Source organism: Sapajus apella, unplaced genomic scaffold (genome assembly GCF_009761245.1).
Source record: "Sapajus apella isolate SASKATOON/1434 unplaced genomic scaffold, GSC_monkey_1.0 scaffold8, whole genome shotgun sequence".
NCBI lineage: Eukaryota > Metazoa > Chordata > Mammalia > Primates > Cebidae > Sapajus > Sapajus apella.
Window position 1 is genome coordinate 4872010 of NW_022436948.1, and position 16159 is coordinate 4888168.

Consider the following 16159-nt stretch of genomic DNA (forward strand, 5'->3'; position numbering starts at 1 on the left):
ACAGCTCCTCCCTGCTGGAGAGACCCCCAGGCCCAGGACTCCCTTGGCTCCCTTCTGGGGTGCATGAGGGCCGTTTTGAATCCTCCCCTCATTCCATCTTCATCGGCACAGCCAGTGTGCCTGGCAGCCAGATGCCCACGGCTGGAAAACCACTCTCTATTCTGATTGAGAAAGGGCTTCGGGAGATAGGTGTCTTTGCAGTTTAAAAGCTATTTTTCCTTCCTGGGCACCCTGACACTTGCATATTGGATGGAGGGCCAGAAACCAAAAAGTTCATTGGGTCACAAAATCTAGGGAAAGGAAATTTCATTCCTATCTTGTGGGGCTGGCGAGTGTAACATGTTAGGGCCTTCTAAACACCAAGGAAAGCTGACTTATAGCCATTATCATTGACGTTTGCTGTATTTTGCTGTATTCTCATCATAGCAATTTTGTAATGCATGTACTCCATGCGAAATATAGAGAATTTTGGGATCAGAATTAATTTTGAGTACATGCTCTGCCACTTTAAAAATTGGCTGTGGGCAAATTAATTAAAAGTACCTTCACAGGGTTCATGTAAAATGATAAATGAGAAGATATAGGAGTAGTTTATCATTGTACAAAACGGCTTAATACACTGTAGTGGGCCCTCCCTCCATCCCCTCCACCCCTCAGCAAAAGCCTCTCTAGGTTAGAATAGCCCCTGCTCAGCTCTGCAAATGCCAGAAGCACTGCTCCTGCCCCCTTCCCCAGGAACTCACCAAGAAGTAGGCGTTCAGGTGGATACCTATTTCGGTAAGGGAGGAAACTGAAGACCCATCACTGGAAAAATGAGACTCCCCCTTCATCTTCTGTAAAGGCTTCCCCATTGGGCTAAAAATCTCTTCCCGGACCTTCTTCAGAACACCACTGTAAATCTGATCTTGACAAAACACCATCTGCTCCATTCTGAACTGAAGTTGGACCATGCTTTCTGCCTTTTCTGCGTGTTTCATTTTTATGTCTTCAATCTTGCTCTGGTTAGATAAGAAGGACAAACACATTACTTCTTTTTCCTCTTTCCTGTTGGCTTACACAAATTCAGAAGTACTATTATGCTGAGCTCAGAATTAAAACTCATCCAAGGTCAAAGAAGTGCTGAGACTCGAAACGGTAACTTTTAGAAAGTTGTTCCTTGCCCTTTCCGTCCTTATGAGCCCAGTCTCCTCACTCCCCCTGCAACACGCCTCCTCTTTTGCCCTTTCTTTCTCTCTGCACATCCCTAGTCCCTCCCACACCACCAGCTTTCTGCTCCCTCAGCAGGATCAGGCTTAGTCCATACTGTGGGGACAGTGTCGGTCATTCCTGGAGCTCTGCTTCTGCTGGAATGGTTCCAGTGCTGACGAACACTGGATAATAGTGTGATATTTGTGTTTCCCAGGAATCACCCATACAGTCAAGGAAGAAAGAGATTGGCCTGGTGCAGTGGCTCATGCCTGTAATCTCAGCACTTGGAAGGCTGAGCATGTGGATTACTTGAGGTCAGGAGTTCGAGATTAGCCTGACCAACATGGTGAAACCCCATCTCTACTAAAAAATACAGAAATTAGCCAGGCGTGGTGGTGTACACCTGTAATCCCAGCTACTTGGGAGGCTGAGGCAGGAGAATGGCTTGAACCTGGGAGGTGGAGGTTGCAGTGAGCCAAGATCACGCCATTGTGCTCCAGCCTGGGCAACAAGAGCAAAACTCTATATGAAAACGGCTGGACATGGTGGGTCATGCCTGTAATCCCAACACTTTGGGAGGCTGAGGCAGTGGATCACCTGAAGTCAGGAGTTGGAGACCAGCCTGGCCAAAATGGTGAAACACCGTCTCTACTAAAAATACAAAAATTGGCCAGGTGTAGTGACAGGCGCTTGTAATCCCAGCTATTTGGGAGGCTGAGGCAGGAAAATTGCTTGAACCCGGGAGATGGAGGTTGCAGTGAGCCAAGATGGAACCACTGCACTCCAGCCTGGGTGACAGGGCGAGACTCCATTTCAAAAAAAAGAAAAAAAGGAAAGAAAGAGGTGATATAGCAGAGAAGAGTCACTGCCACCGACTGAACGTTTGTGTCCCCCACCCCCCAATTTACATGTTGAAACCAAAGCAGGAAGGTAACGGTATTGGGAGGCGGGAGGCAATCAGTCAGGAAGGGAAGCCTCAGGAATGGGACCGAGGCCCTTATAAAGGGACCCCAGAGCTCTCTTTCCACCATGTGAGAGTACACAAGAAGGTGGTGGCTGTCCACAACCTGAAAGACAGCCGTCACTGCAACCCGACCAGGCCCACACATGGATCTCCCAGCCTCCAGAACCACGAGAAACAAATTTTTATTGTCAGTAAGTCACGCCCAATCTGTGGGACTCTGTGATAGAAGCTTGAACTAAAACTGTCATGTCTTGGCTTTGAGTTTCTTTTTTCTTTTCTTGAGACGGAGTCTCACTCTGTTGCCCAGGCTGGAGTGCAGTGGCACGATCTTGGCCCACTGCAACCTCTGCCTCCCGGGTTCAAGTGATTTCTGGCTAATTTTTTATCTTTAGTAGATACAGGGTTTCACCATGTTGGCCAGGCTTGTCTCAAACTCTGCCCGCCTTGGCCTCCCAAAGTGCTAGGATTATAGGTGTGAGCCCCCATGCCCAGCCTAGGCTTTCGAGTTTCAAACGGACTTTTTAAAACTGAAAGCAGAAGCGGTGGCTTGAGAGCGAGAGGCTGCGTGTCAGAGGTGAAGCTTCACGGGTCTGCTTTTTCTCTTTCTTTTTTTGTTTTGTTTTGAGTGTGTCTGGCAACTGTGAAAAAAAATAGAATCTTGGGACCCGAAACTTACTATGCCAAAGGGAAAGTGAAGCTTGGGGACTGGGTCACACAATAACTGCCTTCCTTTTGTTCCCAAAACAGGCAGCTGTGATTTCACATGAGCACTTTAATCCCATGTAAAGTGTAGATTTACTGAATGTGAGATGAACGCATGATTGACTTTCCCTCCACACCTTTCTTTCTGCATATAAATGTAGATTCACTGAGTGCTGGTCAGAGCCTCACGAGAGTGTGACCTCTGCCTCATTGCTTACTCTCCTTCCTTTTTATTTCCCCACCTCCTCGCTCTTTCCCCTTTAAATACTGAAGTTCCCCTACACCCTCTTTAGGAAAGGCACAGGTCTCAGATTGCACTGGGACTTGCGTTTCTTTTTCCCAGGTATGTCCTTGGCCTGGGCGAAAAAAACATGCGATGGATCCGCCTCAGTCACTTTTTGGTTCACACAACCATGGACAGTGGAACCTCTGGGAGCAGAAGAAGCCTGTGCCTCCCTCCTCAAGATTTGTGACACAGAGGGCAACAAGACCCTCAGGCTCTGACGTGGCTGAGGGGACTGTGCAGGCCATGGCGTTGGGCAGCCCCGCAGGTGCCGGCCTGGAGCCAGGAACTGCTGCAAGGCTATGCGTATCCAAGGGCAGCATGAAAGACACGAAGGCCCTTGGTGGACGCCAGAGTTCCTGTGGCCTAGAGCAGTCAGGCTGGCAGCAGAGCGCTTCCTGTGTCCCGACGGGGCTGGGCAGGAGCTCAGGGACCAAGGTGTCCAAGGCCTGGGAAGGGCAATGAACATCTTGGTGGTTGGGGACCAGGCAGGTCACCCACCCCGTGAGCAGGCACCCGGGACCCACACACAGCCCCTGAGAAAGTGGGCGAGAGTCAGAACTGAGATTTAATTTTCACCAACAGGCAAAAAGGGTGACAGAAGATATTAATTTACATTACGGAAAAATGATGGAAACTGTCTTTCTTGCTTGCCTGCACTGTGGAATGAGATTTCAATCCAACAGCCCAGGCCTGGGCAGAAGAGAAATGTTATCTAGAGCCCAAGTGTCACATCCCGTCACTTGGCTTTGCTGAGTGGTAACTCAGGGTGAAGTAGAAAGAGTTAAGTAGAAACCCATAGAGCTATGGCAACATCTTTGAATCAAACGTACACATTTGGGAGCAGAAATAGTAGACACTGCTGTGCTTTGTGCTTGAAAAAGATTCAGCCTACCAGCCAGTCCTCAGTGGAGCGCCACGTCCTGCGTGAGGTCATGCAGAACGGATGGCAGGGCACGGGCCTCCTCTCATTTCTCCTGGGGAGTGAAGCCTACTCCTGAGCAGAAGCCAAGCAGGCAGGTGCTCCCAGAGTCGCCAGCCCCACCAGACCCCCAGCCCTGCCATTGCATCCTTGGCCTCATGGTTCTAAACCACAGTGAATATTCAACGTCTCTCAAAGGGGGAATGGCCAGTGGTCCAGGTGACTAGCAAGTGAACTCTGGGCGCTTACCTGAGCTGTTTGGTTAAGGTTGAAGAATTCGCTAAAATGCTTTTTGGCCATGTTAATGAAAGCTTGCTGGACAATTTCTGATCAAAAAAAAAAAAAGTAGAAGAAGAAGAAGAAGAAAACATCAGTAAAATGCAAGCAGAAATAAAACTGGTTAAAGACACAGGGAGGATAACTGATGATACACTGACCCATTCGAGGAGACTGAGTTCCCTAGACCTGCAGACCAAGTCAGGAGAGGGTGGGACATCATTCCAGGGACAAAGACAATCCAGCCCCCATGCAGCCTGGGCAGGTCCTGTCCAGTTCCCATGGCTGCAGGGAGCCTGTGTTCTCACCATGTTAGCATCTGACTATTCCTTACATCAGGGGCCCCCAACCTCTGGGCTGGACCAGTACTGGTCCGTGGCCTGCTAGGAATTGGGACGAGCAGCAGGAGGTATGCAGTGAGCTAGGGAGCATTGCTGCCAGCTCCCTTCCTGTCAGATCTGCGGTGGCATCAGTCTCATTGGAGCACAAACCCTACTGTGAACTGCGCACGCGAGGGATCTGGGCTGCGCACTCCTTATGAGAATCTCATGCCTGACCATCTGTCCCTGTCTCCATCACCCTCAGGTGGGACTGTTGAGTTGCAGGAAAACAAGCTGAGGGCTCCCACTGATTCTACATGACGGTGAGTTGTATGATTGTATTTATATTACAACGTCATAATAGAAATAAAGTGCACAATGCATGTCATGCAATGGATCATCCCCAAACCATCCCTCTTACCCTTCACCGGTCTGTGGAAAAATTGTCTTTCATGAAACCAGCTTCTGGTGCCAAAAAGGCTGGGGACCGCTGCCTTACACAGCTGTGTCAAGAGCTGTGTCTGATACAGATGAAGTGCATGTGCACCCTCGGCCTTTCCCCCAAAGACGAGAGAAACCACCCTTGCCAGCTCCTCTATGTGTTTGAAGGACAGCGATGGAAAGCACCTCTGGCACTCCGTGTGCTTTCCCATCTCCTGGAAACCTCAGTACAAGTTCTCATGCAGAAGGTCAGACTCTGCAGCTCTGACCAGCTCCCAGGCCTTGCCAGTGCTGCTGGCTCGCAGACCACTCTGAGTAGCAATCTAGCACACCACTGAGAGGGCCTGCAGGCTGTGTTTGGTAACTCCATTCCAGTCTCTCCCTGCAAGGCATTGGGGTCTATGGAAGGTACGAGAGTGATGGTTTGGGAGTCCTGCAGGGAAGTCCTCACCCACGGATTTCTGGAGCATGTTCAGGGCGGGCTCCACCAGCTGCTGGATGTACTGGTGCACGATGGTCTCAAACGTCCTGTAGTTGACAAATCCCAGAAGCTCCCTGCCTCGATACTGCTTTTCATATTTTTCAACTTCTTCATGAATAATACTTTTAACTGCAACATCAAACAGACCACCATGGTAAATTCTAATAATTCTACAGACGTTGTAAAGCTGGCGACAGTTTTTGGAAGGCTTGCTCCCCACTGTACGCAGAGTCAGTGTTGCAAAGTGGAGTTTTGTTCACAATGAGAAAAATATTCATGGTCTAATAACAGGAGTTTGAGAAATATTGACTTTTGGGAAACAAAAATCTTATTCTATGAAAATAAAATTTAAATCATAAATAAAATGTGTTTCAGTTGAAAGTTATGACCCCAAGAGAGAAGTTACTGTTTCTAACTGGTAGGAAAAATCTGCTCAGAGGCCAGGCATGGTGACTCATGCCTATAATTATCATCTCTTTGGGATGTGGAGGTAGGAGAATCACTTGGGGCCAGGAGTTCGAGACCAGCCTGGCCAACATGTTGAAACACCATCTTTACTAAAAATACAAAAATTAGCTGGGCATGGTGGTGCACAAGTGTAATCCCAGCTACTCAGGAGGCTAAGCCAGGAGAATTGCTTGAACAGGGGAGGCTGAGATTGCAGTGAGCCGAGATCATACCATTGCACTACAGCCTGGGCAACAAGAGCGAAACTCTAAATAAATAAATAAATAAAGTGTTTGGCAGCTCCCCCCTTGCTCTCTCTCCTGCTGCCTTGTGATGAACGTGCTTGCTTTTCCTTTGCTTTCTGCTAAGATCGTAAGTTTTCTGAGGCCTCCCCAGCCATGTGGAACTGTGAGTCCATTTAGCCTCCTTTCTTTATAAATTACCCAGTCTCAGGTAGTTTTTTTATAGCAGTATGAAAATGGACACACACATACACACACACACACACGGCCTACTGGCACCTGGGCTGGAGCACATGGGAATTAGAACTTAGCCAGATGAAGCCAGAAGGCTTTTATCAAACCAGGAATCTCTCTGGTCTTGAATTAGGGGCAAAGAGAAGGGCAATTGGGATGAGTGGAATTGTTTGGGTGACTTGGGCACATTTAAGCAGTTAAAAACTGCTACTTCATCTAGCCTTTACTTACTGCTACAACTAGATCATCACACCCTAGACCTTCCTGAGGGGGAGATGGTAAATAATTTCAAGTGAATTCCCCTCTCCTATGGTCCCCTGGCACCCATGCCAAGCTCTGATTCAATATTACCAAAATGAGCAAGCATCCACGTCACTTTTTCTACCAGGCTGATGTTTAGCTGCTGCTAATGAAGGCTGCATGTCTACTGTGTCCGCAGCAGGCACCATGGCCAGCCAGCAGGCGTGCACTCAACTCAGCAGTGGCTGGAGAGCCCGCACGTGGGGCTGGCCCCCAGGGTCATCTGGACACCTGCTTTGGGCACAGGCTTCCTCAAGGCACTCAGGATAGCGGCCCTGAGGTACCCTGAGCTGCTCTGCGAATTCCTTAGGTGGATACTGTGTCATTTAGCTTCAAAACCGAGAAGCAAGGCCAGGCACAGTGGTTCACAACTATAATCCCAGCACCTTGAGAGACTGAGGCAGATGGATTGCTTGAGCCCAGGAGTTCAAGACCAACCTGAACAATGGTGGTAAAAACCTGTCTTTACAAAACAGTACAAAAATTAGCTGGGTGTGGTGGTGCACAGCTGTGGTCCCAACTACTCAGGAGGCTGAGGTGGGAGGATCACTTGAACCCAGGAGGTTGAGGCTACAGTGAGCCATGATTGCACCACTACACTCCAGTCTTGACAACAGAGGGAGACCCTGCCTCAACAAAGTAAAACAAAACGCAGAAGCAAGAGGACCTCAGAGGCAGTTGAACTGCCCTGTATTGACTTGGTGAGGTCGATGCCCCATATTTCCAGGTTTTGGTCGTTGAGAGGCAGTTGCTAATTACCAAGGGTCCTGTGGTCTTGGATGGGTATGTTCACCTCTTGGCACACTGGTCACGTGCTGGAAGTGGCCTCTGGTCTGGGTAAACACCACCCTGTTTTGTGGGAAGCCCTGCCCATAACTCACCTTTTTGGGTATTGGCTGCAAGTATGCATACCCAGTTTTTAAACTCCTCTCTGATTTTGTTGAATAAACGGGTCTCATTCTCGCTTACAACTTCTTCTCCTTCTACTAACTTTTCAATGTCCTGATTAAACATCTTGATTTTCTGAAAATGATACAAAGTCAAGAGTCGGTGCTGAAATCATCTGAAAGTACTGGGACCGGCACTGCAAGGAGACGTCCACCCACCCACCTCATCTCATGGGTGATGAAGGGGAAGGACAGCTGCGGGGCCACCAGGGAAGCACGAAGTGCCACATGGAGTCCTGCTTAAATCTCACCTCAATCAGAAAGAACATCTTGTCGGCCTCCTGGGTGGGGATGTCGGCCCCGCAGCACCGCAGCTCCTCCGTCGCCTTCTGGTGGCTTTCCTTTATTTGCTCTTCCAACAATGGGAGCGATTTCTGAACAAAACAAAGCAAACAATCAAACTGCGGCTTAATTAGATTGGCCAGCAGATTTTTTCGGTATATGGAAAGGAGCCTTTTAAAGCATTCAGGAGGATCTGTAATTGCTGATTTGCGAGTTTCAGTGAGATAGAAACTGACTGAGGAGCCCTAAGAGAGTTTTGCATGCAACAGGCACGTCCTGCTGCCTGGACGGCCAGACTTGGAATTTTGCATTCTGTTGTGCAATTGGAGTGGTGAGGAATCGGGTGGTGGAGTTTTCACTTTTGTTTTTTGGTGGTTGTTTGATTTGGCGTGGTGCCTTGTTATTTCGAGAACAAGAACACTTGAATATAATGTGCAATGGCTTTGGTAAAATGGGTTTTTGGTGACAATTTGAGTGTTATAAATTGGAAAACCCTGTGTCTTGTGGTTCATGCCACAGCCCACACCTCATTGAACCCCCACACTGTGGTACGCTGTCTCTTTCTTGCCAGAGAGGAAACTAAGACTCAGAGAATCCGATTACTTGCCATCTTTGCAGACCCAGTGAGCAGCAGTGTCAAACCACACCCTGTCCACCAACTCCCCAGTCCTGCTCGTAAACGCTGAGGTGAAGACATGTCGGGGAGCAGTGGCCCCAGCTCCTGCCCTGGTGGATGAGGATGCTGCGGCCCCTGGGCAGGGGGAGCTCCCTGGGACTCGGAGGTGGTTTGTGAGTCAGCATGTCAAGGGAAGACAGGTTCATGCCAGGACATTGTTAAGGTCTCCTAGGTTCTTTTTTGGGAGACAGTTTGTACCTGTAGGTAAAATGTATTAACTTCTGGTATTTCAAATTATCATTGTAATAATTGAGTTGATTTTTTAAAAAATTATAGATTTTAACGGCTGGGCGCGGTGGCTCACGCCTGTAATCCCAGTACTTTGGGAGGCCGAGGTGGGTGGATCACGAGGTCAAGAGATCGAGACCATCCTGGTCAACATGGTGAAACCCCGTCTCTACTAAAAATACAAAAAATTAGCTGGGCATGGTGGCATGTGCTTGTAATCCCAGCTACTCAGGAGGCTGAGGCAGGAGAATTGCCTGAACCCAGGAGGCGGAGGTTGCGGTGAGCCGAGATCGCACCATTGCACTCCAGCCTGGGTAACGAGCGAAACTCCGTCTCAAAAAAAATAAATAAAAAATAAAAAAATAAAAATAAAAAAATTATAGATTTTAAATTAAATCATTTGTGTTGAAAAAGTTATAAAAATGCAACATTTTTATTTTTTGCAAAAAAAAAACGATTTTTTTTTCAATTAGACAGTGATACACGTTTCAAACCCTCTTCTTCAAACTTAGTGAATCCCACTGGAATCAGTGATCCTCAAAGTATGTTCCCAGGAACACCTGGGAACTTAAACATGCAAATCCATGGGTCTTACCTGAGACCTTCTAAGTCAGAAACTCTGGGGCTGGAGTCAGGAATCTAAATTTTTTTTTTTTTTTTTTTTTTCAGATTGAGTGTTGCTTTGTCGCCCGGGCTGGAATGCAGTGGTACAATATTAGCTCACAACAACCTCCACTTTCCAGGTTCAAGCAATTGTCCTGCCTCAGCCTCCTGAGTAGGTGAGATTGCAGGTGCATGCCACCATGCCTGGCTAATTTTTGTATTTTTAGTAAAGACGGTTTCACCATGGTAGCCAGGCTAGTCTCAAACTCCTGACCTCAGGTGATTTGCCTGCTTCAGCCTCCCAAAATGCTGGGATTACAAATGTGAGCCACAGTGCCCAGTGGAATCTAAATTGTAACAAACTTTCCAGGTAATTCTTGTGTGCCTTAAAGTTGGAGAACCACTGGCTCCTTCCAACCAAATATTCTTTGAGTATGTGCTTCCTGGCTCAAGTAAGTCATTGCTTTTGTCTGATACACAATTTAGCATGAGCCAAGTCCTAGGATCTAGAGTCATCTTTGCTCTAAGGGTAAACTGAAATCTTCCCATGTTGCTTAGCCTCATTAGTGAAGGTTTAGGCAAGTGCTAAAACTATTCGATTTCTCAATTAACCAAAGTTTTTCTATAACTGATGATGTCATGAGGCCCTTGCCTGTAGTTGTCTGCTTTACAGAATCTGTGAAAATTGATTTATTTCTTAGAAACTGATTATTTCTTACAAGTTTGAGGCTAGAAGAAAACTTTTTGTTTTTGAGACGGAGTTTTATTCTTGTTGCCCAAGCTGGAGTGCAATGGCATGATCTTGGCTCAATGCAACCTCCACCTCCCTGGGTTCAAGCAAGCCTCCTAACTTAGCCTCCTGAGTAGCTGCGATTACAGGTATACACCGCCAAGCCCAGCTTATTTTTAGTAGAGATGGGGATTTTCCATGTTGGTCAGGCTGGTTTCAAACTCTCGACCTCAGGTGACCCGCTCACCTTGGCCTCCCAAAGTGCCGGGATTACAGGCGTGAGCCACTGCGCCTGGCAAGAAAGTTTTTTTTATACCAAGAAGTGTTAACAACATATAGGAAAAAAGAAAACTTGCTCCCTCAGTGGTCCCTCCTTTTGACATTGCTGCAGGTATCGTAGTTTGTTTCCTTCTCTTTTTCTTCCCCCCCATTGACCAATTCAACCCTTCGTTTTAACACTATGGACCTGTTGCTTCCCCAGAACTTCCCACAGAAATTCTTCCTGTGAGTCTGTGATGGTGAGTGAGACAGTTTTCACAGGGTGCTTGTTTGTTTGTTTGGACAGATCCGTGGGGCATCTTGGCCAACTCCAGACCAAGACAGTGACTTGGGCATGCTGTATTTACCACTTGCCACCCCACCCACATGGCTCACTTGGATGTGCAGAATGAGTTCAGTGGTAAGTCTTTCTGCCAGTCGGGGAACCGTGGCCGACCCTTCCTCCAGGAGAACTCTGAAACGAGACAGACCACTCATGCATTCAGGAAGCACCTGTGTGACCATCTTTCTAGTACCGGACTTCGTACGTGATAGGTGAGTGCAGCTCCCTGGGGCAACACTTGCCATCAGAAAAGCCAGGTGGTACGTGAGAAAGACACCTGCCACCAGCCTGTACCCACGCAAGCATGAGCCAGGAAGTTTCCTTGCCTTCTCCCTTTCTATTATCCCCACAAACTCATGAGTTAGGTCATCTTAGCTATAGGAAAACAAGCCCAGCCTCATGGAGACTAAGTGACTTGCCCAGATTAGTGTTTTATTATGCGGCGCTTACTAAGTGCCAGGCACCAAACGAAGGGCTTTATAAATATTAACATATTTAGTCATTTAACCACTTTAGAGCAAGAAAGGCTGAGGTGCAGAGAGGTGAAGCAGCTGGCTGCATTTGCTTGATGCAGCCACACGGCAGGCAGCGTGGCTGCAGCGTGCTTGCCAATGGCAGGAATTCAGGAGGAAGCACACAGGATTATTCCCCAGCACTGCCAGCGCCTCTCACTGCAAGGGCTGGCTCCCAGCAAGTGGGCATGCAAGGATTTCAGATTTCCCAAAGACCTTGAGAAGTGGTTTGCAAAGGGAGAAGACCCTGGACTGGCAACATCAGCCTCAACCAGAAGGAACCTGTTAGAAGCATGAAGTCTCGGGCCCCTCCCCAGACCTCAGGGCAGGGCAAAGCTAGCGCAATTTGAAGGCACTCTCCAGAGAGTCTGCTGCTCACTCAGCATGGAGAACCATGGGCCTAATTGTTTTGAAATCTTCCTCCAGCTCAGGGAGGAGAGTTTTCTCCTCCTGACCTCCAGTGCTATTGAAACCAGTATGCTCCATCCACTCAGAGCAGGAGCAGAGAGGAAGAAGGAAGGAACCGGGTGATGGTTACTGAGTCTGGCTGTTGGCGCTCAAGACCTTTGTGTAAGTCGTGTTATTTTAATCCTAACCACAATCTTGCGAGGCAGTAGTAGGATGCCCTGGAGAAGATGGGAAAGCCAAAATGCAGAGAAGGGGGCCCATACTGCAGATCACATAGTTGGCAAGCAGCAGACGTGCTCTGCTTAAATTCACTGTTTTCCCATGAGCTCTCCTTCGAGCAGGAGTGACCTCTGTGCTCCCAGATCCTTCAGGAATAGCAAGTTTCTGAATGAAGGGGAAAAGTACTCCATTCAGTGGGAAAAATCCCAGCGTCCTACAAACTACAGAGTCTCCATAGGACAATTTCTATTTAACACAACCAGTTAGTGTGCAGGCTCTAAACACGTGGACAGTTCTACAGAGCAGGTTTTCCTGTGTGCCATTTACAAAGGTAAACACGGGTTTCTGGAGGTTACGAGCTCTGTTTTCAGTCCTGTTCCCATTCATTATTTGTTTGACCCCATTATGCTTATCTATGAAAATGGGGAAAGCTTCACCTGCCTTATGTATCTCTTAATATAAGGGCTCAAATCAGAAAGCAAGTGGAAAGATTTTGGGACACCAAAGTGTTCCATGCTTTATGTCATGACACATTCCAGTCTTGAATCAGCATCACCATGAGAATCTAAGACACGATAATTTGTCTAAATAAGTCAAGAAATTTAACACAACAATTAGGTGAGCATAGGTTCTGCTACCTTGTGTAATTTGTATATACAGTTTGGTCATCGTCTTGGCCAACTCTGGCAGGTGGGCTGGCTTCCATGGAGTCTAATTCTAGGGCTTTTCAGAAGAGTCTCACCTGAAATATGGATGTGTTTGAAAGAATGTCATTTCTCTCTTGGTTGCCTCTGCCAGGCTTAGGTTATTGGTGATCTCCTGCTGGCCCCGGCACTTCACGATCATGTAGCCCTTCTTGAGGGGGTATGTGAGGTTCCGAACTACATTCATGACACCTTTTTCGGTGCCCTTGTCCATTAGATCTGGTTTGGTCAGGATCCCTGTGAGATGGTTAGAGAAGGGAAATGGAAAGGTCAGTGATCCCCTCAAATAGGTTTCACTCCCACGACACTCTGGGCTCCTATTTTGGCCAACAAAGTCTCCTGTGGCCTTGATCCTCCGGTGCCTCATTCCACCCTCATTCCCTCATCGCCCCTCTTCTTTGCATTTCTATTGGCTCACCTCCTCACCCTCTCACCTAGTTCATTCAGTCTCCTGGACAGTTGACTTAACAAATGTTTCCTGGGTGCCTACTGGGTGCCCAGCACCAGGGCAGCAGGCATGGTTGGAGTGAACTGCTCCATGTGCCATGTGTCCAACAACGCCTCGTTCTCTACTGAAGGGAGCCCCTCTCTAGTGTTTCCTACATAGACTCACTCCCGCCCCAGCTTGTGGCGCCTCCTCTGATCTCCTCCTCCCCACGTTCCTCTCCCCCTCCTCTGTCCCCACTCCTTCCTGCTTGCATTGGATTGAAAACTTCGAATTTCGAGTGCTTTTTTTGGTTTGTGTTGCTTGAGTGTCAAATTGCCGCTGCATTTCTTGTTTGTGTGTGTTGGAAAGGTGAATGTCACCTTCTGCTATTTTTTTTTTTTTTCTGAGATAGAGTCTTGCCTGTCGTCCAGGCTGCAGTGAGTCACTGCAACCTCCACCTCTCTGGTTCAAGTGATTCTCCTGCCTAAGCCTCCTGAGTAGCTGGGACTACGGGTGCACACCACCACACCCAGCTAATTTTTGTATTTTTAGCAGAGATAGGGTTTCACCATGTTGGCCAGGCTGATCTTAAACTCCTGACCTCATGATCCACCCGCTTCGGCCTCCCAAAGTGCTGGAATTACAGGCATGAGCCACCGTGCCCAGTTTATCTTCTGCTATTTTGTCTTTCATTTTAATTTATGGGTAAGTCTGGCTCTCTGATCTACTATTCCTGAACCTCTCTCTCCAGATAAATGAATCTAATAATATACAAGAAATAAAGAAGAAGAATGGATAGTTCTAAGAGCTATGCAGAGAGTTAACATACAGTGATGTGCCGGCAAATGACTGTGGGCAGAGGTGGGTGATGCAGTCTCAGATTGGTTGGACAGGGAGCGCCTCTCTCAGAAGGCAACATTTGGGCTGAGATCTGAATGGAGGGAGGAGTCAGCCTAGTGGGAATGGAGAAGGAGCACTCCCGATCCTGCTTGAGAGGGAGCAGCGAGAGCAGAACCAAACTGGAGGGCTGTGAGCAAGGCAGAGAGCGATGGGAATGAGATCAGAGAGGCAGGTGGGGCCAGGTCACCCGGGACTCTACTTTCTAGATAAAGGAGTCGGGGGTTCATATGCATGTGAGCTGGCAGCAGGAGAGAATGTAAACAAGGGAGGGGCATGATTCAATTGACATGTTTGAAGGCCAGTGGAGAGGGCACTGCCGTGGGCAAGGTGAGTGCTAGAACAGCAGGAGCATGTTTGAGCTGTCCAGGCAGGAGACCATGTGGCTTGGCCTAGGTAGTGACAGTGGGGATGGAGAGGAGTGGATGGATTTGGCTCCTGTCTTGGAGGCAGGGTCACCAGGACTTCAGATACATTAGACTTGGAGGCAGGGGAAGGCGGCCTCAAGTGGGACTGTTGGATTTGGCTTTAGAACTAGGTGGGCATATGGGTTCTGTGAATGAAGTGGGGAAGCCTTGGGGAGGAGGAAAATTGGAATGGAGTACGAAACCAAGAATTCTGTTTTGGTCATGTTTAACTGGAGACATTGGCCAGACAGCCAAATGGAGTTGTCCAGTGTAGCAAGGTGAGGGTTACAGGTACAGAGTTGGGAGTCACTGGCATGCAGATGGGATCCCAAACCATAGCCAGATAAGATCACTAAATGTGATGATGTGTTCATAGAAGGAGAGCCCAGAACCATACTTAGAGGCCTGAGAACTGAAGAGGCAAGAAGACGAGGAGTCTAAGAATGTGACCTCCAGTTGGCCAGTGACAGAGGTGACCCAAGAAAGAAAGAGAGAGAGAGAGAAGGAAGGGGGGAGGTTCAGGAAGGAGGGAGTGGGCAAGTGGGGTGACTGCTGCTAAGAAAGGAAAGATGAGGATGGAGAGGTGGCCATGCGCTCCTCAGTGCAGAGGGTGTGGGTGACCTTGACAGGAGCAGTCTCTGTCTCGAGTGGAGCCAGGAGCTCAGCTGGAGCCGAGTGAATAGGCGATGTGCATTTAGCGATGGCTGGTGGGAAACCAGCTTAGTGACAGCACGAAAATAGTGATCCACTGTTCTTTTTGACACTTGATATTCTCTAAACCACTGTTATATTATCATCAAATTTGCTCTATTATCATCCTTTGGAAGTATTGTGTAGAGAGTCATTCAATTTCCTTTTTTTTTTTTTTTAGAGAGACTGAGTTTCGCTTTGTTGCTCAGGCTGCAGTGCAGTGGCTCAGTCTCGGCTCATGGCAACCTCCTTCTCTCGGGTTCAAGCAATTCTCAAGCCTCCGCTTCCTGAGTAGCTGGGACTACAGGCACCTGCCACCACACATGGCTAATTTTTTGTATTTTTAGTAGAGACGAGGTTTCATCACATTGGCCAGGCTAATCTCAAACTCTTGACCTCAGGTGATACATCCACCTTAGCCTCCCAAAGTGCTGGGATTACAGTGTAGTGGTGTGGGAGCCACCACACCCAGGCTCAATTTCCTTTTTAAAAGAATTGTAAAATACACATAACTCAAGTCTGCAAGGGAATAATTCAACTCATAAAAATAGGATGTTCCCCCTATTGTCTTCAGTTACTTTGTTTTTTTAAAAAAATATTTCTTTTAAAAATGGTAATAAAGTACACATAATGCATATTTTCCTATTTTAGCCAGCTTAGAGTTCAGTGGCATTAAGGACATTTACACTGTTGTGTGACCATCACCACCATCCATCTCCAGAATGTTTTCATCTTCCCAAACTAAAGCTCTTCACTCATTAAACAACCACCCACTTCCCCTCCCTCCAGGCTTTGGCAGCTACCATTCTATTTTCCGTCAGCATGTGCTGACTACTCTAGGGACCTCAAATAAGGTAGAATCACCCAGTGTTTGTCCTTTTCTTACTGGAATTTCACTTAGCATAATGTCCTCGAAGTTCCAAAGGATGTTGTGGTGTGTTTCAGAATTTCCCTCCTTTTTAAAGTTAAATAATATTCTGTTTTACATATATGCTATGTTTTATCCATCCATCTATCCATCCATCCAT

The 16159-nt window shown here is 47.7% G+C and overlaps 1 protein-coding gene across 2 annotated transcripts in view; it reads right to left on the reverse strand.

Moving 5' to 3' along the window:
• MX2 (MX dynamin like GTPase 2) overlaps window positions 1-16159 on the reverse strand; it is a 45141-nt gene that overhangs the window by 938 nt on the left and 28044 nt on the right. For both annotated transcript variants that reach the window (XM_032276825.1, XM_032276826.1), the window contains 7 exons: window positions 12749-12947; window positions 10921-10999; window positions 7999-8121; window positions 7682-7823; window positions 5548-5706; window positions 4309-4385; window positions 744-998 (listed from right to left, as the gene is read on the reverse strand). In XM_032276825.1, the coding sequence (XP_032132716.1) occupies window positions 744-998; window positions 4309-4385; window positions 5548-5706; window positions 7682-7823; window positions 7999-8121; window positions 10921-10999; window positions 12749-12947 (1034 nt within the window). The remainder of the gene's footprint in view (window positions 1-743; window positions 999-4308; window positions 4386-5547; window positions 5707-7681; window positions 7824-7998; window positions 8122-10920; window positions 11000-12748; window positions 12948-16159) is intronic.